Source organism: Choristoneura fumiferana, chromosome 30 (genome assembly GCF_025370935.1).
Source record: "Choristoneura fumiferana chromosome 30, NRCan_CFum_1, whole genome shotgun sequence".
In the NCBI taxonomy this organism is placed as follows: Eukaryota; Metazoa; Arthropoda; class Insecta; order Lepidoptera; family Tortricidae; genus Choristoneura; species Choristoneura fumiferana.
The window spans coordinates 3,907,489-3,931,014 of record NC_133501.1 but is presented as its reverse complement, the minus strand read 5'-3'; the positions used below and the strand labels follow the sequence as shown (position 1 = coordinate 3,931,014).

The following is a 23,526-nucleotide window of genomic DNA, read 5'->3' as shown; positions in this document are numbered from 1 at the left end:
TTAGCCTATCCGAACTGACCAGATAATAAAAAAAACATACGTCAGTCTAACTAATGTCAAATACAATTCTAACCTGAAAACCTGAAATTCTTAAAAATTCACGACTGGAAGAAATTTAATTTAAACGTCGTGTTTTAAAATAATGGTCCGTTACTGTGTGCGCGGTTGACGCCGGCGACTAGCTCGCGCGCGCTGCACTCCTCCTGTGCCGCTGTGCGCCGCCGCCAAGAAAACATCCGCTGCTGGAGGAAACTTCCTCCGTTGGGTTTCTACCTCAGTCTCTGTTCTATCTAAATATTATTATGCTGATATCCAGTCGAAGACTTCACAGTGGACTTTTCCGATGAACTTGCAACCGCGTGGTATAAATCGTCCGTACAGACTAGGGTTTATTCCGATACCCTTTTTTTTGTAGATTATCGCGGCAATGTGCTGGTATTTCACAATACAATACAATACAATACAAATATTCTTTATTCACACCATAAAGCAGTAAAAAATACTTATCATATAAACACATTCACGGTAGGCAATAGGCGGTCCTTATCGCTTAAAAGCGATCTCTTCCAGACAACCATTTCACGTTGTTTGAAGAAGGAGTAGTTAGTGACAGTCGTGTGTGTTGGCAGGTGTGATGGGTCTGGGCAAGGGCAAGAAGAAGCTGGGCAAGCTGGGCGCCATGGAGAAGCGCGAGCTGCCCGTTGAGACCGACCCGCACAAGCTGGTCACGCTAGTGTGCGGCGCCAACATACACACCTCCGGGGATGACGTCAAGGTACTCCCAGATGCTATGTGAAACCTGTAGGCTCCGTTTCGACCAGAGATGTGCCATTGCTCTATTGGTTAAAAACACACAACACATCCTTGCACATATTTGGTGGAAATGCAGCCCCAACCTTCATTTTTATTTTGAGCGGAGCGGAGCGTGGCCATTCTGTATATATGTACTATTATTATATTCTGTGCTTTAGGTGTTCTTGATGTTCAAAGAGTAATAAGGCTAGAATGCAGGGCTTTTTATAGCTCACCCATAAAATATGAGAGGTTAACAACGTAATGTTGCACTGTTTGATTCCAGTTGGGCCGGACAGCGAGTACCCCCGTGGCTGTGGGAGCTGCGCACGCGCGGCGCGCCGGCGCTGGCCGAGCTGGACCCCGCCAGCAAGCAGTACTGGCTGCGCGTGCGCGCCGCCGGCATGCGCCGCAACAACAAGCTGCGCTCGCTGCGCAAATTCTAACCCAAAGGGCCTGTACGGAGCTGATCTACGTTTCGGCGCCAAACTTTGTTCACAACACAATGAGGCCACCAAAGACTGTTAAGCCGAGTTTAGACTTTCAAGAAAAATCGTGCAAGTTTCATTTCATTGCCAGGCCGTAAAGCCAACGAGTTTTTAGTGGTCAATTGAGTGCCGCAATGTAATGCGACTTGCACAATTTATCTTGAAAGTCTGAACTCTGCTTTATGAATAGAGTGAGTGTGTAGCTCAAATAGTTAAGTGTTAATAAATTTGTTATCTAGTATATTTGTTTCCAATTCAAATTTAGGAAAAAGTAAGCTCCATCACTTTTTGATGATAATGGTCTGCCCCTTTAACACCACAAACGCGAAATAGCAACCCGAGGTTTTTTGGTTATTTGCGGATTTTTTTATATGATTACGCTAAATACCAACTACTTATAAACGCAAAAAACCAACCTCACGTTTTGTGGTGTTTTGCGAGTTTATTAATTACGCAAAATAACACAAACGCAAAATACCAAATGGGACTTGTAAAATGCAATCGAAGTGGTGTATCAACAGTCAGTCTATCTAAAGAGGGTTTATTAGTAATGTCGATTTAAGAAATAGCATAAATAATTCTACGCTAACTAGAGCAACAGAAAGCTGCTGCTGCTGCTGCTGCTGCTGCTGCTGCTGCTGCTGCTGCTGCTGCTGCTGCTGCTTGCATGTTGGATGTCAATACTACATTGGTGCAGACAGCAAATATGAGAAGAGCTAAAGTGCTGTGTGAAATAACTTTTATATTCCTTGTAATGGAGTCTTGTGTTAAGAACACTTGGAAAATAATGTCTGGAAAGAGTTGGTGGATAACATAGCACATTTCCATGATTTGCGTCGAAATGATTATTTTAATGTCGAGGTTGGTTAAGACATGCCATCAAAATAGACGTCTGGTGTGCCGTCTGTCCCACTAGTCCCATTGAGTTGAGGTGTGAGTTCTTGGTCATTTTAATTAACATTTTCGCTGCTAAGCATTTTGATGATTCAAACCTATTCAAACATCAAGAAGAGAGAGCATTATTATAAAAAATTATAACAAAAAAATAGAACCAACTACAAAAAACCATGAAAATAATTTTCTACCAGTCTGAAGTCGGTGCCTCAGCACGAGCCAGCAGCAATGGTAATCGTCAACCTCTAGAGTGTTGTTAAGACTAGTCTTGAAGACTTTCGACCTCACCTACAACTAGACAAGTATATTGGGCTTCAATCACTCCTGCTGGCTCGTGCTGAGGCTCCAACCTCAGACTGGTAGAAAATTATTTTCATGGTTTTTTTTGTTATAATTTTTTTTCACGCTTTTTAGTGTAAAAGATCTAAGTTACAATAGTTTAATGTCAACTGTTTGTCACCTTTTACGAAAAATTGCTTTTTCCGATGCAGAGACGTTCATTATTGAGGAGTCTGGGTGCTTCATCACATCACCTGTTCCATTTCACCATATGAATTACGTTGAGTTTAAATTGCTTAGCAACTGCGTTAAAGTAATTGAAATTCAACCCGTGAAGTACTTTGTTATTGAGTAGTCGCTCTATTGGTCAAATTTAGTATTCATCATCAGTTCCAAACTTCACCAATTAATGATGATTTTCAAGAATGCACGAGTTACTCTTAAATATATCGAAATTACCATATGCGTTCCTTCAATATTTGAAGAGTTCCCTCGATTTTTTTTTTTTTTTTTTATACGACTGGATGGCAAACGAGCAAGTGGGTCTCCTGATTTCCTTAGGATCCAATCATCAGATCCTGATTTGGTGCTTATGGGACCTAATTGAAAGCATTCCTAGATGAACGAAAAACATTTTTTTCAAATCGGTTCATAAATGACGGAGTTATGAGGCCACAAACATACTGATAACCTCCTCCTTTTTTTGAAGTCTGTTAAAAAGACCAATCCCTGCCAGATCAAAATGCTATTCGATCACCTCCCAAACTCCTTAAAATTTTCACCAATAGTTCCTCTGAAATACAGAAATATCGAAAAAAAAAAAACATTTCGAATATAACATTTTTTATTGACGGTTTCACAAGGTAAGCACATGACTTCACATCGGAGCGGGAGCCGCAGTGCTCGTGCTCACCGCCAGTCGCCACCCGCGGTGAACTTTATCTTGTCCGCAACGCACACAACTCACACTCACTCTTAACTTTCACATCGCTCAGACTATATATCACAACATTTTCGACTTGAACTATTTTTTTGACACTGCTCCTTGCTCCCTCTTTTTCTATTACATTCAATTTTTATAGAACTTTTACAGGCAATTTTAGAGAAAAAGAAACTTGAAGGCCAAAAGTAATGGTTTCTGTTGGGTCGCAGAGAAGACGGTCCGTCTCCCGAGGCCTCGTGTTTCTTTCTTTTTGTTCCCCAGCGCTCCCGCATCGCCCGTACATCCGCCGACAGCCGCAATCCATTCTGTAATTAAGAGCACGTGCCTGTGTTATTTGGCAAACCTGCCATCGCGTCCAGGTCATACTGGCAGCCGAGAGTGGATGAGAAGTGCTCAAAAGAAATGATCTAACACACGACTCTACTGCAAGGATAATAAGAGTGTTTAGATCATCTTGAACTCCACAACTGCTCATCTTTTGATGAACTATACGAGGACCTACTTGATAATGTGTAAGCGCGACGGCGTTGTAGGCACGACAGCTCTTGCCAGCTTGACGTCGCTGCTTCAAAAGGCTAGCGGCGTGCGTTAACTCACCGGCCGCCGCTCGGCACCGTGCGGGCTGCAGGCTCCTGGCCGCTGGCCGCTGGCCGCAGGCGTCACGCTACAGGCAGTCCATAGTGTCCTCCTTGACGATCATCGGCGGCGCATAGTCCGCGTGTTTCGTGCCGAACGAAAACGAATACGGATTCTGCAACACAAACGCCCGTCACAACCACAGTATACAGACAGATGCGGCCGTAAGTAGCCACTTGTAAGCTGATCAATTTTGGATAGTGCGGTCTTACGAGTGGGCCATCGTTCGCGGGGCCCTGGGCACGTGCCCAGAGTGCCCAAGAAAGAATGGGAAAGGGGCTTCGATGCGGCTGACACACTACGGGCGGGTGCTGCTCGAATACTCTCCTGAAGAACTATAAATTCTAAATTTTTGACTCGCCGCCTTTCTCGCGAAGCATCGGCACCTGTCGAGATGTACGCGGGTTTGCACCCGAAATCAACGAATGAGAAGCCGCCAATGTCAGCTTTTCTTACAAAATTGTATACCGATGAATTTGTCTGTAAATCGCCAGTGCAATAGGCTCTAAGCTTACAGTGCTAATGCTAAGGTACAGAAGGCAGCGAGGCGTACCTTCTTGGTGTTGTAGAGGTCTGGCGGGTAGTTGGCGGGGCCCGGAGTGCGCGTCGCCTTGCCCGCGCCCTCCAGACGCGCGCTCAGAGAGTACGCTGGCATCCTGTACACACACACACACACACTACAGTATATCACACACACACACACACAGCATGTAGTACAGCTAATAACTATATTATACAATGTATAGGCATTAAATGTTGAACTCGACACGAAATAACTTTTTCTACACGCGGGTTTAGGCATAGGAAATTCGACTATACAGTACTGTCGATCGCACAGCAACCAGCAAGCGTCCATAGGCGTATATCGAGTAGCTGCTAGTGGCAACTCGCAAGGGGGAGGGAGAACACCGGAACACCGACCTGGTCTTGTAGACGTCTGCGTCGCGCTGGAAGTAGACGGCGGGTCCTGGCGAGCGCGGCTTGAGGTTGAACCCGACGCGCGCGCCCATGGTGTAGGCGGGCGAGCCGGGCGCCAGCCGCAGCGCGTACGCGTTGGGCGCCGGCCCCGCGCGCTTCAGCCCGAAGCCCAGTCGCGCGCCCATCGAGTATATCGGCGCGCGCGTCGTCGGCGTCGGGCAGCGCTCCGGCGCGTGCGCACCCGGCCCCGGCGTGCGCTGCGTCGCTCGCTGCGGGAACCTGCGCACGCCACGCACGCACGTATCGTACCGTCCCTCTCGCTCGAGGATATCGAGGATAATATTAGCGTCAGCGGGACCGGGACGGTTCGTAGTATTAGTATAAGAATAAGGACGGATGACCCGCTTCCGAGGGGAGGCTTATGTCCAACAGTGGACGTCCTACTACTGAGATGATGATGATGAGTATAAGACCAGGGCCGTCCGAGCCCGAGCGCCGATATGGTAAGTTTATACACGTACCTATTCGCCGTGACTTGGCAAACTTCAGGAGCTTCAAGATTTTAGAAACGCTTGAATGCCATTTACACGTTCAAAAATCGACACGAGCCGGGATCGGGAAGCTCTGGCATGATTGTCATCTCATGCAAGCCAGACCAAACACAACACCCCCGATTATAAACCTTGTGCTTGTCGACATTTACCAGCCCTTGGCAAGCGTGTAAATGTAGCATAACACTCGTAGGAACATCCTCAAACCGTTGCATTTTCAGTAAACGTATACTTACGATAGTTTTTAATTGGCATCTCCGAGTGCTGACTCTGTAGCAAGGATGGGTACGTAAATGAAGAGGCGAATCTCTCTTCCGGCTACTTTAATGTAACATTATTCAACGGTTCTGCGGTATCTCTGTCTCTGTCCTCGCGTAGTATCCTTCGAAACATTGTAGTAATTGATATTCCGCACCACTCTGTAGTGGCAGGTACCTTGCATAGAGCATGACATGCAATGGTCTACCTAACCTGACATATCCGAGATGTAACAGTATACCTAGGTAATCAAGTGAAGTGACATTCTTCTACCTATTTATCTTAGCCTTAGAGCTTAAAGGTGCAAGTCGAGCGGTGTGCGAGGAGAAAATCACCAATACGATTGCTTTTCCTAGCTTCCCTAAGTTCACATCAGGTCGGACCAACAGTTGGCTGACTATCGGGCCTTGCTTTTCTCGCTACAACCCGAACGATGCCGTACAAAGCAGTAATGACCAAAACCTGACCAGACCAGACCTGAAGGACCAAAATCGCGTCCGATAAATATGTCATCGCCAACAGTTTTATCGGGTCGCCCTAATTTTCATCCGACTGCTTATTCATTCTGGGCTTCTGATAGCTGTCGGTCCGGCCTAATGTAATTAATATAAACCAGCTTTAATAGTTGTCCTGTGGTTTTTTCCTGGCACTCCGCAGCCTACTGATAATGTCGACGCATGTAAACGGTACTCGTATCAGGAGACTAGGTTTTTATGTTCGTCGAGAGTGAGCGTAGTGTAGTGTATAAGTGTAGTACCTGGCCCCGAAGCTCCAGGCGGGCGAGGACATGGCGCCCTCTCTCGTGATGCGGTCGATGCGGTAAGCGGGCCCCGGGCCCAGCCCGCGCGCGCGCCAGCCGCCCACGCTGCCGAACGAGTACTGCGGCGCGCGCGTGCGGCTCGGGTCGTGCGACGGGAACCCCACCGTCGTCGGCAGCTGGTACGCGCCCGGCCCCGGCCCTGAGGACACCGGACAGTTGCACACCGCTACTGCGACCCACGTGCCTCTCACGGGTCAAACGACCGTCCGAACCCAGCTTTTATTGTACACAGAAAGTCGGTTTTTTCGGTTCTCATAAAAGATTTATTCAGTTCCGACATCGCCGGCCTTTGCCGGGATCTTATGGTTGCAGCTGAACGCCCCCAGGAATATTTAAGATTAAACAGTTGTAATCCCGACAGGAACCGGCGTAGCGACAACGTGAGCACGACGAGTGAATTGAATGGTGATGCTACTCTCAAAAGCTTCAAAGGCTCCCGAGACGGAGTGCTCACACTCCTCCAGGCAATATTATCCTTTTAAGAAATTATCGTTTCATTATAGAAAGCTCTATTGTTACTTGTAAATACGTAGGTAGGCGCTTCTAGCGTTGTCTATTTTCCCATAATAAATACGTTGAAAAACTTGTAATATTTAGGGATTGTGCTCAGTTCGCTCTACGCCGGCTAGCACTGACTGAACTAAACAAGCCCGAGCTCCCGCTGCTGCCGCGGCGAGAGCTGCGAGGATCCCGCTACATGAGGGACGTGGATGTGGTTGTACTCACCTAAGGGTTTTTTAGACATTTTGATATTTCACTTAAAACTAGGTATCAAAAGGAAAACGGGACACTAAAATTTTGGATTTGGGTGGTTACTTTAATAACTGGAATTTAATTTTGTAACTGAAATTTTGAAAGGCTTGACATTATTTCGATCGGTTGGCTACGAAACAAGTGAGCGACGTTTTCTGATGGCCGTCACTGTCACAGCCGACTGCGGAGGTGGCCGGAAAAGGTTCCATTGATGCCTTAAATTGTGCCTTGACTTCAGCTTGATCGGCGACCACCACGACCACACCCCGCTGTGCAAACTGTGCGATCTGACCGGTTCGAACTCTGAGCTGCATCCGAGCTATTTTTAACAGCTGAGGAAGTTTTTTTTCGGATGGATTGCTGCTGTTAGCCTCAGATGGCTTTTACATGTTGCCGGAGAGAGGGCGAGGCGAGAGCAGCTGCCAGACGGGCCGCTCAGCAAACTGAGGAAGGCGTGACGTGTCGCCGGACGCTCAGCGCACGCGGAGCTGGTGTTTCAGTCCCAAGTTTGATCCCGATGTCGCTACTTGTTAAGGGGCTACGATTTCATTAAGAATTCACGTTCTTTATTCAATAAAACAAACCAAATTCCATACAAAACGATTATTTAATATTTCTATTAGGCAGAAACACATACAGAGAAACACGTATTATAGGAATGAACTGTAAAAAAGTGTTATCTCGGTAATCGGTAGGTAACATCAACAACAAGTCAGTCTCGCTGGCATCATGCAGGTTTGCGTGTTCGGGTGATGCGTTGATACAGCACGCAGGGTCTCCACTATAGTACTAGTACCAGTCGTTGCGAGCAGCTGCGGGGGGGGGGGGGCGTTAGTGTAGAGGCACGTACTGGAGCGGGCGCAGCGGCGTGGCCTCTTTCTCCCCTTCGTCCTCACTCGCATCCGAGTCGTCCGGTGTACTACTAGCTCCCCACTGTCGACAAGTAAGTAAAGCTTCTCTCGACAGCTCGTTCTTACCCTAGCTCCACACTGCTCGCGAAGTTGAACGAGGATCAGTACCTACTTCAGTCAACTTTGCCGAGTACTTCGTGGAGAACTTCACGAGCAGTGTGGAGCTAGGGTTACAAACGATATCGCCACCGAGTGGCCCGGCACGAGGCGATTTAAGGAAAGAAGAAGTAGACGAACAGGGGATGCGGATAGGAAGGCGAGTGACCTGCGGTGAGAGCGGGTAGCGCTCCAGCTGCCTGTAGAGGAACCCGGCGTACAGCAGGTTGGCGGCGCCCAGCACGCGCAGCGCCGTCGGGAAACCTGCGCGCCACGCCAGCAGCCCGCCCAGCACCGGCCCTGCGCACACGGCCCGTACAGTACAGTGGCGGCACATTGCACACGACACCAACAGCTCAGTGACACTCACCCAGCACGTACGCGGCGCTAGCGGCGGCCTGCACCAGCGCGGCCCGCTGCGGCACGCGCCGGGGAGCGCGCGCCAGCAGCGCCGGCACCAGCGCCGCGTCCACCGCGCCCAGCCCGCCGCCCAGCGCCAAGTGCGGCCCGCACAGCCACCACACCTGCACACGACACGAGGGGACCCGTCAGACACGCCACGCCCGCACTCACCTCGGGCGCGGCGGGCAGTGCCAGCGCGGCCAGTGCGACGGCCAGCTGGCCGCTCAGCGCCACTCGCTCGGCGCCCAGCGCGCGGCCGCACTCACCTCGGGCGCGGCGGGCAGTGCCAGCGCGGCCAGTGCGACGGCCAGCTGGCCGCTCAGCGCCACTCGCTCGGCGCCCAGCGCGCGGGCCGCACTCACCTCGGGCGCGGCGGGCAGTGCCAGCGCGGCCAGTGCGACGGCCAGCTGGCCGCTCAGCGCCACTCGCTCGGCGCCCAGCGCGTGCCGCACTCACCTCGGGCGCGGCGGGCAGTGCCAGCGCGGCCAGTGCGACGGCCAGCTGGCCGCTCAGCGCCACTCGCTCGGCGCCCAGCGCGTGCCGCACTCACCTCGGGCGCGGCGGGCAGTGCCAGCGCGGCCAGTGCGACGGCCAGCTGGCCGCTCAGCGCCACTCGCTCGGCGCCCAGCGCGTGCCGCACTCACCTCGGGCGCGGCGGGCAGTGCCAGCGCGGCCAGTGCGACGGCCAGCTGGCCGCTCAGCGCCACTCGCTCGGCGCCCAGCGCGCGGCCGCACTCACCTCGGGCGCGGCGGGCAGTGCCAGCGCGGCCAGTGCGACGGCCAGCTGGCCGCTCAGCGCCACTCGCTCGGCGCCCAGCGCGCGGGCCGCACTCACCTCGGGCGCGGCGGGCAGTGCCAGCGCGGCCAGTGCGACGGCCAGCTGGCCGCTCAGCGCCACTCGCTCGGCGCCCAGCGCGTGCCGCACTCACCTCGGGCGCGGCGGGCAGTGCCAGCGCGGCCAGTGCGACGGCCAGCTGGCCGCTCAGCGCCACTCGCTCGGCGCCCAGCGCGGGCCGCACTCACCTCGGGCGCGGCGGGCAGTGCCAGCGCGGCCAGTGCGACGGCCAGCTGGCCGCTCAGCGCCACTCGCTCGGCGCCCAGCGCGCGCGCCGCGCCGCCGCACCACGCTGTCGCCAGCACGTAGCCCACGCTGTCCGGCACGAACACTAGTCCTGTCACCCAGCGCTGCGCCACAAACGAGATATGGTACATCACTAACCATCCATAACCACCATAGCAAGGCATTGAGACTGACAACTGCAAAGCAAACTGGCGCCACGAACCAAGTAGGTAGGTACTTTTTAATAGCTTATTAAATGTCCAAGTAGAAATATATCGAGGGGTGGACTGTGAGTTGGCGGGCCCCTAAAGTATTATCCAGAGCCTCACCTGGAATCTACACCTGAGAATACCACAGGTATATACCTATATATTATATTTTCATCCTAGTGACGCCTCTGAATCAGACACCAACAATCAGTCCTCCTCGGCACCACAATTTACTTTCGCTACTTCTTCCTGTCAAATGGTTTACGATGAGAGTAGAAGGAAATACTTATATTCAATCGCGAGCACCCGCGCGTTATAACTTTAAAGGCATCACATTACAAACTTTAGCCGTCGGTTTTTGCCTAATGTACCAGCAACGTAAGTAAACTGAAAAAATTTTACTCGCCCGGAGCCGACGATAGCCTCATCCTAATGGTGCTGTACTATTATACCTACTTAGGTTTATAATTACCATTACCACTCCGGCCGCTGGGAGAGCATCAGTCGGTACCTGCGGGTGAAAGCGCTCCCGGATCCAGGGCGGCAGCGTGGGCTCGAGCGCCGCCATGACGCAGGTCGTCAGCAGCACGGCGCCCGCGCATGGCCCCGCCGCGTCGCCGCGTCCCCGCCCCCGCCCCCCGCCCCCGCCCCGCCCCACACGCCCGCGCGCATTGCCATCGGCTGCACAAACATACGCATGAACACTTTTGGGGTAACGACGTGTTTTTGGGGAAAGAATGAAAGCAAAATCACACACACACACACACACACACACACGTGCACGGACGCACGCACGCACAAAAAAAGACATTTTGCGATCGCCTAAATGATCCAACGAAGTGTTTCGAGCGCGCAAAGTAGGCAGTTCACTCTGAGACGCAACTCAGACCCTGGTCTCTCTACCCACCATCTTCAGCGGTAAGCGGCCAGTCGAACGTAACTTCTAAAATGCTGCATTCGTCAATGTAGAGGAGCGGGATTTCGTGCCCGTCGCGTGCGAAGTTCACCTGGCAACATTTCTGGAAAACTAGAACGGAACGTTCCTGAAATATTCGGACGCTGTTGGCTTCGGTTACCCGAAGTAACGCGTCTCAATGTTTCCCTGACCCTTTACTTAGGTAAGTAGAGAGAGACTTTATACTCCATTTATTAGACAGAAGAGGAGGATCACTTATATTTAGCATATATATTAGTTATATAATATCTAGGTACACATGCAAACTTAAACTCACCCGATTGTATTCCTCTTTACGTAAAAATACGTATTGTAAAGCTTTAATCATAATAAAGAAAGTATTAGCAGCGACGTAGGTAGGTCTACAGAACCACAAGGAGAATTTCAAGACCATTTGGTTAGCGCGTCTCCATCGCGGGGTGAAAGCATAACACTGACGAGGACCTCTGAAGCGCCTCCTCCATTCAGAAAGACAAATGAACCTGCATACCCTTTCGTCCTTTCGTTAACACCAAGCAAGGTTTTCGCGTATAAACGCCCGATATCATTCGTTTCAGGGGAAATACATACGGAGATATAGGTAAATGGATTACTTCAAATTATTGACAAAAGCGAGCGATAATGGAGCGGGGCAATCCAAAATTCAAACCACACGCACCGAGGTCGGCGAGCAGCGCGGCGGCCAGCAGCGGGAAGCTCCACGCGGGTGGCAGCAGCCCGCCCGTCGGGTAGCCCACCAGGACACCTGGGGGGGGGGGGTTAGCACGGACTGCACACACACAAACACAGCTCCACATAGGTTGACATAGGTAACACATAGCGCTTTCTAAAAGGTGTCTTCAAATTAATCCAACAGATTTTAGCAGACTCTTGAACTGCAAGAGCTGGCTTGTAACTTGATTGTATGTAGTCAAAATTCACAATCGGGACTTAAGTATCCATATTCAACCAAACTTATTTATATTGTTATTAATTCGATTTGATGTACTTTCGGTTAGGTTAGGTTTATTTTATAAAAAAGTTCTGTGAAGCTCCTATCCTTTGAAATTATATCAAATGTTGTTATATCGTTTGGAATTATATCAAATGTTGTTATACCGTTGTGTTGTTCATTACACACCTGTTCAAAATACGAGTACCGCTTCTTTTTGTGATCAAGTGCGGGTAGTTCGAAGGACTCGCGCTGCTGACACCTTACACTTCGACTTCAGCCTACCTACTCGTAACCACCACGCCGCGGCCATTTAATGTGGTTGAAACGTCGAGGTTAAAATTACTCGTGTATTATAGCGTGATAAGTCCCGATTGTGATATTTTGACTATGAGTGAAAATCACAAAAGTTTAAAACTATACACACAAGCTATATAGCTATTGGCTTGATTGTGATCCTTGATTTGTTCAAACCTGGGATGCAAAGAGCATATAACCACTACGTTTTACTGGGATGTACTATGTCTCTTCTCTTCAGCCATGTCAAATTACCAGGTAGTATCCGCTACATTTGATGATTCACAGAAATGTACCTAAAGTTATCGAAATGCTCATCCGATTTAGTGAGAGGCTGGCACCGAGATTCATGGCGCCCAACGCCAACAGTCGGAGATAACGTGAGCCCGTGAACCGTGAGGTCGTCTAGAGGGAGGGGGGTACCGAGAGCGACGGCGCCCAGCAGCGCCGGCAGCCGGTGCGGCGTGGCGGCGCACAGCGCCAGGCCGGCCACGCCGGTCAGCGCGGAGCCGGCCCCGTGCAGCGCGCGCGCCGCCCCCGCGCAGGCCGCGCCCGCGCCCGCGCAGCGCGCCAGCAGCAGGGCCGCGCCCGCCAGCAGCGCCGCGCCCGCCGCCAGCGCGCGCGCCGCGCCCCCCCGCACACCGCGCGCGCCGCCCACGGCGCCGCCGCCAGCTGCGCCGCCGCCTTCGCGCCCAGCACCGCGCCCACCACCGCCGTGCTGCCCAGGCCCGCGGCCCCGTCCGCTGCACGATCACGACGCACCACGTCAACCGACTGATCTTTGACCCGTGTTAGTAACGATGTCCTATGACCCAGTGTTAGTATGGTCCATTCAAAATTAAAAAAATAAAAATAGCAGCCATCTCGGCTGAAGGTTGGTATATGGATGGGGTGGGGTTGTATCCATCTCCACATGAGTAGCAAGTCCCACCGGGCCGAGAACACAGGTTTTATAGCTGTTATGATGCAAAATCATTTGCGTCAGCATTATTTTGCTAATATTGTACAGATGATTCAGGAGACGTGAGCAGTTCCAGCCCTATACCGGATTCAGATAGTGAAGGCTACATATATTATTATCAGCATCATCTTATTCCGTTGCACAAACGACGAGAGATAGCGGACGTCGTCTATGCCCTCAGTATTACTAGAGGTAAGGTTGATTGCCTCGATTTGTTGTATTGTATATCCTTCAATACCCCTAATAGATCCAAAAGATACCATCCACCCATTTCACTCAAGTTAGGTGCGACCAAATACAGGACAAATAGTTTTTTGAGGCGAGCTTGTCGCAGTCTGAACGACGTGGCGTGGCGGAGGAACTATAGATATTGATATATTCAAATGCAATCTCCATACGGTGAGGCGGCGATTGGCGGAGAGATGGTTGATGAAGCATGTACCGTAATATGTAGCTACTACTTACTGCTTAATCAATTTAATCTTTGTTGTTTAGTGTGTGGCGTCTGAAGCGCCACTCATTCTCGGGCAGAAAGCCTGGATGATCAAATGTGTATCTGTGGTGGCCACACTGGCCCGGTCTTCTAGCGAAGATCGGGCCAGTGATTGGTTAAGCCGTTAAGCCAGCCGCGAGTACATTACGTTCACTGAACGGTATGACGAATGGGTTCAGTATAAAATGCCTTGCGGAGCTGAATTCCCTCTCATTTCCTTTCTATTTCTCCATGATACGTAAGTGTAACCCAGACCATCATCAACATCATTGTACTCACAATAGTTACAATCTCTGCGCTGTAACAATTATTATTAATTACTGTGCATACCTACATATACGAGTACCCCCTCTATCTATCAAATAAATATTTAATATAATGACCCGGATAACTCACGTCTTAAATCGAGTTTAGCTCGACATGTTTCGAATCCGTAGCCCGAAACATGTCGAGCTAAACTCGAGACGTGAGTTATCATTATATTTAATATGAGTGAGTCTCACGGTAGTTTCATGTTCAAGATATTTTAAAGATTTTATAAACACCAAAAGTGAATGAGTTTTGATATCGTGGTTCAAGCGTGCATCGCTGATGTTTGCAGAGGCTCGCACGGACGGTTTTCAAGCGCTCATGCGTAAGAAGATCGTCTCGTTGCTGGGCAGACTCAGGAGTACTAACAGCATCCTGAGTGTCATAGCTGATAGGTACGATTGCCCCATTCTGGCGTACTGGGTCGGTCAAATAAAGGCTGTAGCGCGATTTAGATTTAAGTAGGCGATAAAGTAACATAGATTAAGAATTACTAACACTATTAAATATGGATGTAATAACGTTTGAAATAAAGTTTAATTATTATTATTATTATATCCATTTTTGCGTGGTGCATGTTTGTGATTTTTTGTTGAAAACAAAAACGTCTCAATACAAAGTGCGCGCAGGGTTGTCTTTAGCCTATTAGAGGCCCCGGGGGCCCGGGCACAACATGCTGCATTCGGTACCTAAGCCTGGATTTTCAGGCGAGAGTGGAGTAGCTATCGGTTATCGTTTGGTAATGGAGTAGGGACTGGGGGGCCCCAATGCGTCGCGGGGCCCTGGGCACGTGCCCAGTGTGCCCAGTGGGGTAGAGGGGGCCTAGTGCACGGTTACTGTCTGCAATTAAAAGTGTGGGGCTTTACCATGATTGTGAACGATCCATTATCAATTAGGTAATGGTGTAGGGTCGGTCCAGCTCACGTCTCCCGAATCATTTTGTACCTATATCTTGTGTTCCTTGTCACCTAATTTTTTAAACCGGCCAAGAGCGTGTCGGACACGCCCAAAATAGGGTTCGGTAGCCATTACGAAAAAAATGACATATTTTTCTACGTAAGTATTTCGTATTTTATACGGAATCTTCCAAGTTTAGGTATATTTTATACCTTAGAGTAAAACTACTAATAATTCTCAAGCAAACTTAGCCGTTATAGTTTTCCTTGAAAGTTTGATAACTTACTTACTACCATCCTGAATTTTTTCAATTTTTTCCAGCCACCGGTTTAGATTTTAGAGGGGGGGTGTGACGCTCGATTTTAATGAAAATTTGCACTTTCAAGTTTAATATTTCGCAAAATCAATTAATTGAAAAATCATCCTAGCAAACCCCTAATGGTTTTAAAAGACCTATCCAACGGTACCCCGCACTATAGGGTTGTATGAGAAAAAAAATCACCCCCACTTTAACTACTTCGATGGAGGTAACCTAAAAAATTGTTTTTGTAATTTTTTTTTATTGTACCATTTTGTCGGCATAGTTTACATATATCCGTGCAAAGTTGCACCTTTCTTTCTAGCATTGATAGTCCCTGAGCAAAGCCGCGGACGGACGGACAAACAGACAGACAGACATGGCGAAACTATAAGGGTTCCGTTTTTGCCATTTTGGCTCCGGAACCCTAAAAAGGGATTTCAATCAATTAATTGATTTAATTAGGCCTAAGCCTCCCCTCGGAATGTGAGGACTTAGTCAGGCAGGCCGTAGTTCTGATAAGTTGAAAAGCATGGAGGATGAAAGAGGCGCTCACTGAAGGTCTCGCCGCGCGTGGTGTTGCCGGCGGATGCGGCCTCGCGGAGGACGGAGTGGTTGCCGGCCCCGGCGGCCAGCAGCGCGGCCAGCGGCGCCTCCTGCGCGGCCGCGGCCCAGCGCGCCAGCTCGCCCTCGCGCACCCAGTCAGGGATCACGGGCACTGCCAAGCCACAACCACAACCGCTCAGATAGAGTAGAGCTCTGCTCGGAGTCTCCGCCATGCGGTGTGAGCCCGACACCTGATGCCGTATGACTAACGCGCAGACGTTCACCATCGTATTCAACATCTCTTTCTACCCTCGTCTTATGCCGTGTGACAGAAATGCGTGGTGAAAACGATTCTGCTTCCGAGTGCGTTGGACACTTATCTATTGTCTAACGCACTCGGGATTGCTTCACATCAGTGACATATTGGTCGTACCGACAGTTTTATTGAAAAAAAAAATTATGGCGACCCGACATCTAGTTGTACCTATTGTTGATCGAAGGGAACGACAGAAGCCGGCCAGGTACCATCAGCCAAATATATGGTCTACCACCCTAAAGTTGATAATCGTTTCCACGTCATAAAACAATAATGCCAATAGTCGTGTCAGTCAACTTGAAAGTTCGACTTTAGCGACATATCCATTTGATAGGAACTAGTTTAAAAATTGATAGACCACTTATTTGGCTGATGGTAGGTACAACGTTTGGCATATCACACTTGTTGTCTGTTGTGTGTTGTGATCGGCATTGTCAGATCGTGCATCTAACAGTGGGAACACCACTGAAACCAAGAATGGATATGCTGATAGTACCTACGACCTGATGTGAACCAGCTCAAGTGACAGACTCACACCGCACCAGCTAGTGGTCAGCCGGTCAGGCGGTCACCCCCAGGCCCAGGCCCCAGGCCCCAGGCCGCCGCAGCGCGCGAGCGCAACAACACCTACGCTAAGCTTTAGACGCTGAACGAGACGCGTTCGTTCGACCGCTCGTAGACGATACATTATCTAGCTAGGCATCTTATAAATTACATATACATATTTACTGAATAATATTGTCTGATTCGGTACACTGAAGCTAGGATGCTTGAAATTTAGCAGACATGGTAGATATTCTTAGAGGATCATAAAAATAAACTAAGATGAGATTTCTCGAAATTTCCACGGAGTAGAAAGCTAGCCAATTTTTTTATTCTCATACTGGAGCGCCGCTACGGGATAAAAAATCTAATTTGTAGTGTACCGCCTTGCGCCACCGGATCAGATAATTGGAAAAAGTTCAACTCGCAGACGAGAGACTCACCCAAGACGGTCAGCAAGACGTTGTCGAGGAAGAAGGTGAGGTAGACCAGCGCGAAGGGGGCAAGCCCGCCCTCGGGAGTGTCGGGGCTCATGCTGCCGCCGCCGCCGCCGCCCGACTGCGGCTCCGAGCCGCGCCGCCGAGCCCGCGGCCGCAGGGCGCCTCTGACAACTTCGCAACTGGAAGTTTGCATCAAACCGCCCCTTTCACTCGTCTATTAAATACTGTTAGCGTGAGCGGAACCGCACGGAGGTTCAAATTTATAAATTAGCGTATGTAAAGGCGGCGTCGCGGCCACAGGCTGCGGGCGCGCGATAACAGAAGCAATCAGGATCCAATCAGCGCGCGCCGGCGCGAGTGCACATCGCGGCGAGGACGCGTTGCCCATTTAACAGCTCGCGGGGCTTAAACGCAATAAACTGATACAGATAGAACCATACTATACTAGCTGGTGCCGGCGACTGCGTCTGCATCTTGCGGGCACAAACCATGCACTTGCCCGGAATGAAAAGTAGCCTACGTCTATTTAGGTTTACTAATGTTTTGGCGAAAATTATAAAGCAAATTATTAGCTCCCAAACTATTTATCCCATATTTTTATTTAGGCGAAATGTTATTTCCCAACTCAACGTTTCGCACTGATATCATTTCCCAACTAATCATTTGATAAATTATTATTATGCAAATTATTACCTGGAATTTCCTTAAGATGTCATTTATGTTTTAGTCAAATATATTGATTGGCATACCTTAATTTAGCGACATTTTAAATGGGATCCAATCTACTTTCCTAGTTGCAGTTATCCTGGCTGCTATAAAAAAAACCTAACATCGAAGGCTAAGGCGGGAGCTACGCTCCACTTCGCTCCCGCCTTAGCCTTCTGAACCTAAACTATCCAAATCGCTTCTGCTCCGAGCCGTCTTGCTCGCTCGCACAAATTTTGAAGTAAAACTTTACAATATAAAAATTGGCCAAATGTTATTTGACAATTTGTTATTCGCCTTAGCCAATCATTTGCTACATAATTATTTGCCACATAAAAGTGTGATGAAGTAAAATTTTGCAATATAAAAATGTTGCGAAATAAGAAAAATGCGGAGTAAAGTTATGCCAACGAATGGTTTGCCAAATGAAACTTTGGCGAAAGATTGGTTGCTAAGTGAAATTTGGCGAAACATATTTCGCCGAAAAGGCAGTACACCGTCTATTTAAAATACTTAATACTTAAGACCACCAACTTAGTAGTTCATGAGACTACCCAAACAAATTTACACACAGACGAAGTTTAGTTGGTATTTTGGTACCTTGACTAGTCCAATTTTTTTTTGCCTAATTTCACTTTGTCTAACAACTTTTACTATAATGAATAGTTTGTCTAAAGTCAATTTGTATAATTTCATTATTCTTAATTTTTATTTTGTCGAATTTTCATTTTTACTAAATGATCATTTGCATAACTCTTGTTTAGTCGAATATTATTTTATCGAAAACACATTGTCGATTCTTATTTTAACTAATCATCATGTAGCCGAATAACGTTTTAACTAATATCATTTTGCATAACTCTTGTTTTGTCGTACTTATATTATTTTATCGAAAACTCACTTTGTCGATTCTTATTTTAACTAATCATCATGTAGCCGAATAACGTTTTAACTAACATTAGACTGTACTGCCTAATTTTGGTACCTAAATGTTTATTATAAAATAAGGTCAATTAGGTAGGTTAAAATGTAAATAAATTAAACCATATATTCCACTAATTTTTTATTCGGTTCAAGCAAGTAACAATACTAAACATACAGGGAATAGGTACGACGACGAGCGAAGCGAGGAGGAGCGTTAGGTAGAACTGCATGCTACAGTGCGCTAGCCGAGCGAGCGAAGCGAGCGTGCCGCGGCAGCGGCCTGCGAAGCGCCAGAACCGACTATATTTTATAATACTGAACTTTTTAGAATTAACTAACGATATCGCAATTTATTCGGATTAACCATGATTAGAATAAATATAATTATGCGATATACAATGTATGTTAGACAAAATATAATTATATCAAACTTTATACAAAATGAAATTATGCTACATGTATGTTAGACAAAAAATAATTATGTCAGTCAAACGTTATACGAAATAAGTTAATACAAAATGAAATTATGTGACATGTATGTTAGACAAAATATAATTATATCAGTCAAACATTATATTAAATGAGTTTATGCTAAATGATAATTAGGTAATTTAAAATTAGACGAAACAAAATTATGTAAAGTAAGTTGTATTCAAAATTACTTTCACTAAAATGAAAATTAGGTGAAATTAAATATTAGCTTAAGTATTTTTAGTTTATCTAACACTAGCTTTTACTGCGAATAGGCAAAAAGTTGTTAGGGTGGTAGCTGCAATTGAAATTTTCAGATTTTACAAAATTCCCCTGGAAATTCCCAATATTTATATCGTGGTCTTCATTGAGGTTGTGTTGTGAATAACTGTACAAAATTCAAGACTCTAAACCCAGTGCTGAAGTTTCAAAATTTATTTTTTTATGATTTTAAATACAAATCATTTATTCAGTAAATTGGCCGCAATGGGCATTTTCATCTCATTTTCAATTGAACTACCAGCGCTTTCGGAAAGACGAATGCGCCAAGAAGAATGCGCCGCAAGAAACATGGCAGAAAGTCATTTTTCAAAATAAAATAATTACAAATAAAATACTTAAAAACTACAGTATACAATTAAAGAAAAATACAATAATAATAATAATAATAGGGGTGTATGGGGGGCTTATTTACAAAACTATCCCGTGGGAATATCGGGATAAAAGTAGCGTACTTATGTGTTATTCCAGACATACGGCTACCTACATCAATTCATGTGCTCTAAGCCTAGCGGTAGTTATTTGATTATATTTATATCCTAGTGTATCCTGGGTCAAAAAGTAACCTATGTGTTTTCTAGACATCCAGCTTCCTACAAACAAATTTCATGACTCTAAGCTCAGCGGTAATATTTCAAGATTTTATCCCTATCCCGATGGAATATCGGGGTAAAAAATAGATTATGTGTATTGCAGAGGTCCAGCTACCTACATACCCAATTTCATGGCTCTAAGCCCAGTGGTTGTTATTTCGAGATTTTTATCCCTAGGTATCCGTGGGAATATCGGGTCAAAAAGTCGCTTATGTGTTATTCCAGACGTCTAGCTACCTGCGTACCAAATTTCTTGACTCTAAGCCCAGCGGTTATTAATTTCAAGATTATCCCTATCCGTGGGAATATCGGGATAAAAATTAGCTTGTGTGTTATTCCAGAGGTCCAGCTACCTAAATACCAAAATTCATGGCTCTAAACCCAGTGGTTGTTAGTTAGAGATTTTATCCCTAAGTATCCCGTGGGAATATCGAGTCAAAAAGTCCCTTACGTGTTATTCCCGACGTCTAGTTACCTACATACCAAATTTCATGACTCTAAGCCCAGCGGTTATTATTTCAAGATTTTATCCCTATCCCGTGGGAATATCGGGATAAAAAGTAGGCTATGTTTTATTCCGTAATTTCCAGCTATCTACATACCAAATTTCAGGGCTCTAAGCCCAGCGGTTATTAGTTCAAGATTTTATCCCTATCCCGTGGGATAAAAAAGTAGCCTATGTGTTATTTCAAACGTCCAGCTACCTACTTAACAATTTCATGACTCTAAGCCCAGCGGTTGTTATTTCGAGATTTTATCCCTATCCCGTGGGAATATCGGGATAAAAAGTAGCCTATGTTTTATTCCAGATGTTCAGCTATCTACATACCAAATTTCAGGGCTCTAAGCCCAGCGGTTATTAGTTCAAGATTTTATCCCTATCCCGTGGGATAAAAAGTAGCATATGTGTTATTTCAAACGTCCAGCTACCTACTTATCAAATTTCATGACTCTAAGCCCAGCGGTTGATATTTCGAGATTTTATCCCTATCCCGTGGGAATATCGGGATAAAAAGTAGCCTATGTTTATTCCAGATGTTCAGCTATCTACATACCAATTTCACCCAAATCCGTCCAGCCGTTTCAGCGTGAAAGAGTAACAAACATACTCACTCACTCACTCACTCACTCACTCACAAACTTCGCATTTATAATATTAGTAGATTAGGCAAACTGAGAATAGGCAAAAAGTTGTTAGGGAAAACAAGGTACAACCAATAGATACTATATCGTACTAAGTAATATTATAACTGCGAAAGTTTGTTAGTACGTGTTTGTTTGTTATAGGTACTCATTCACGATCAAACGGCTGGAGAGATTAAACTTGATTGTGTTTTGGAATATACAATACACATTACTATTTTTTTATGATTTTATTTTGTAAGTTAATGAAATCCACGATATAACTTAGGCTTCTCGCGGGAATTTAGTCAACGCCCGGAATTTCAATTGAACTGCAGTGCTAGACCGTGGCTACATATAACAAAAACAAAATAAAGACTAGTGAGTCGTAACGTAAATCATACGCAGTATAATAGTCAGAAATTATCTTCAAAAGAATTTTGCTTAAAGAATCCAACGCTTTTACTGAAGCGGACACAATTTAGGTGTAATCAGATGATGAAGTTAACGACAGTGAAGGGGTGACGCAGCTGCGCGCCGGCGACGCTAGGACGGCTAGGACGGGGCGAGCGCCTCCACGACACGTTCCTGTCCTGCTCAAAAGTGCTCTACAATCTAGGTATCCTATTACTAAAGATGTGGCTGCAGAAGCATGAAACAGATTCATCTGTGCGTCGCTGCCTGACTCTAGTCTAGTGCTCTAGGTATTAGGTATTTTAATATACCGGAGTGAGAGAAAAAAAGGAAACGCGTCCAAAAGAGGCCCATTTGGTATGCCGATGTGATTTATTAATAATATCTTGGGGATCTCCAACAAAACGAGCCTACTTTTTTCTCAAAGGGTGCGGCCGGTAATAATGTCAATGGGCGGCGGTAGTGATTGCTTTCCATCGGGTGACCCGCCTGCTCGTTTTCAGGGGGCAATCATATGTATATCCGTGCAAAATTACAGCTTTCTAGCATTTATATAGTCCCCGAGCAAAGCCGCGGACGGACGGACAGACAGACAAACAAACAGACACAGACAGACAGACAGACAGACATGGCGAAACTATAAGGGTTCCGTTTTTGCCATTTTGGCTCCGGAACCCTAAAAAATACAACATAATATGTGTACTTTAGTTTTCTGCTATAGCGGTCCCCCGACACCGACGATGCTTAGATAAAAAAATATTACTAAGTAGGTACTTATTCTAAATTAATTTAGGCTAATTTTGCGGAAAATTATGGTTAGATTGATATTTTTAAATTCGTAATAGGTATCTTTTAAATGGAACGTCCGATTTGAATAATTCAAAAATAATACGTATACATGTATGGAAATATGAAAAGGAAAGAAAAGAACATGAAAAGGAAAGAATGTGTAATAATTTATTTAGATAAGGATTAATACAAAGGTATTTATTTATTTATTTAAGGAGAACCAACAGTTAAAACACAATATATGTAGAAGGAATAGCAACACAGAGCCAATTACAGGATCCCACAGATAGCCATAGCATACATGTTTAAGCTTAACTTAAACGAGGTGACGCGCACCATATCAGACGTCACACCATGCCAAACAAAACACCACAGAACTTCAAATGGAATTACTATACTCCTCAACACATAGTACTTATTTCCTTTAAACAAATATTACAACAAACAAAATATTTTTTTTTTTTTTTATTTATTTATTAAGGCAACAAACAGTCACATATTTAAACATTGCATTTAAGACATGATAAGGTATAGACCTGGAGTGCCATAACAGTAATAAAGCATACATCGGTAAACAGGAATGGTAGATGCGATAAAATGGCAATTGCAATTGAAGTAAAAACAGGTACGATAATAATCCTTATATACTGAAAAACAAAAACAGTTAACCATTCTTATGGAGTTAAACAAGAAAATTGGAAAATTGGAACTGCGTGCGATTACTTAACATTTAGATGGCAAATAACACGGTTCTTGAAGTTAATACAGTTTCTTTGGGCAAGAATATCAATGTGAGACAAATCTTTGTTATAATAACTGAGACAACGGTTGAAGTAAGAGTTAGTACAATATTTAGTGCGGGAGAACGGAATTGAGAACAATTTTTCATGTCGTGCATTGCATCGAGGAACTTAAATGATACTTCCGCGGGTTATATCAAAAATTTACATTAGGTTAGCACGGCACCACCCAAAGAGAGAGTATACCAAGACTTAAGCTTAAGGATACTAAGATATCTAAGGTGATACCAACGGTGCGCTCAATCAAAGAACCCGGACGCCAATCTTCGCCTCACGGATGGAATGTTGCAGTTAAAAATGTCAATGTCCATTTCTTTCGTCAGATTATTTAAATTAACGCTCGCTCGCTTAAGAAAGCTGTTTTGCCTGTAGGTACCTAGTTGATGTGAATTTAATAAAAATAGGAGGATTAAATATTCTTATTCGTATGAAT

The 23,526-nt window shown here is 46.3% G+C and overlaps 2 protein-coding genes and 1 pseudogene across 2 annotated transcripts in view; 1 reads left to right on the top strand and 2 right to left on the bottom strand.

The window, feature by feature from the left end:
• LOC141444479 (large ribosomal subunit protein mL54-like) overlaps positions 1-1,521 on the top strand; it is a 3,420-nt gene extending 1,899 nt beyond the window's left edge. The window contains exons 2-3 of the mRNA XM_074110030.1: positions 630-792; positions 1,079-1,521. Of these exons, the coding sequence (XP_073966131.1) occupies positions 630-792; positions 1,079-1,238 (323 nt within the window). The 3' untranslated portion in view covers positions 1,239-1,521. The remainder of the gene's footprint in view (positions 1-629; positions 793-1,078) is intronic.
• A 1,758-nt stretch (positions 1,522-3,279) lies between these two features.
• LOC141444607 (ciliary microtubule associated protein 1B-like) lies at positions 3,280-7,490 on the bottom strand. Its single transcript, XM_074110175.1, has 6 exons — positions 7,306-7,490; positions 6,517-6,718; positions 4,954-5,229; positions 4,586-4,688; positions 3,994-4,147; positions 3,280-3,701 (listed from the first exon to the last, which is right to left on the bottom strand). Exons 1-5 carry the CDS (start codon positions 7,322-7,324, stop codon positions 4,061-4,063), a joined length of 687 nt encoding a protein of 228 aa, XP_073966276.1. The 5' UTR covers positions 7,325-7,490; the 3' UTR covers positions 3,280-3,701; positions 3,994-4,060.
• A 331-nt stretch (positions 7,491-7,821) lies between these two features.
• On the bottom strand, positions 7,822-17,192 carry LOC141444478 (chromaffin granule amine transporter-like; annotated as a pseudogene).
• Positions 17,193-23,526: the final 6,334 nt, after the last annotated feature.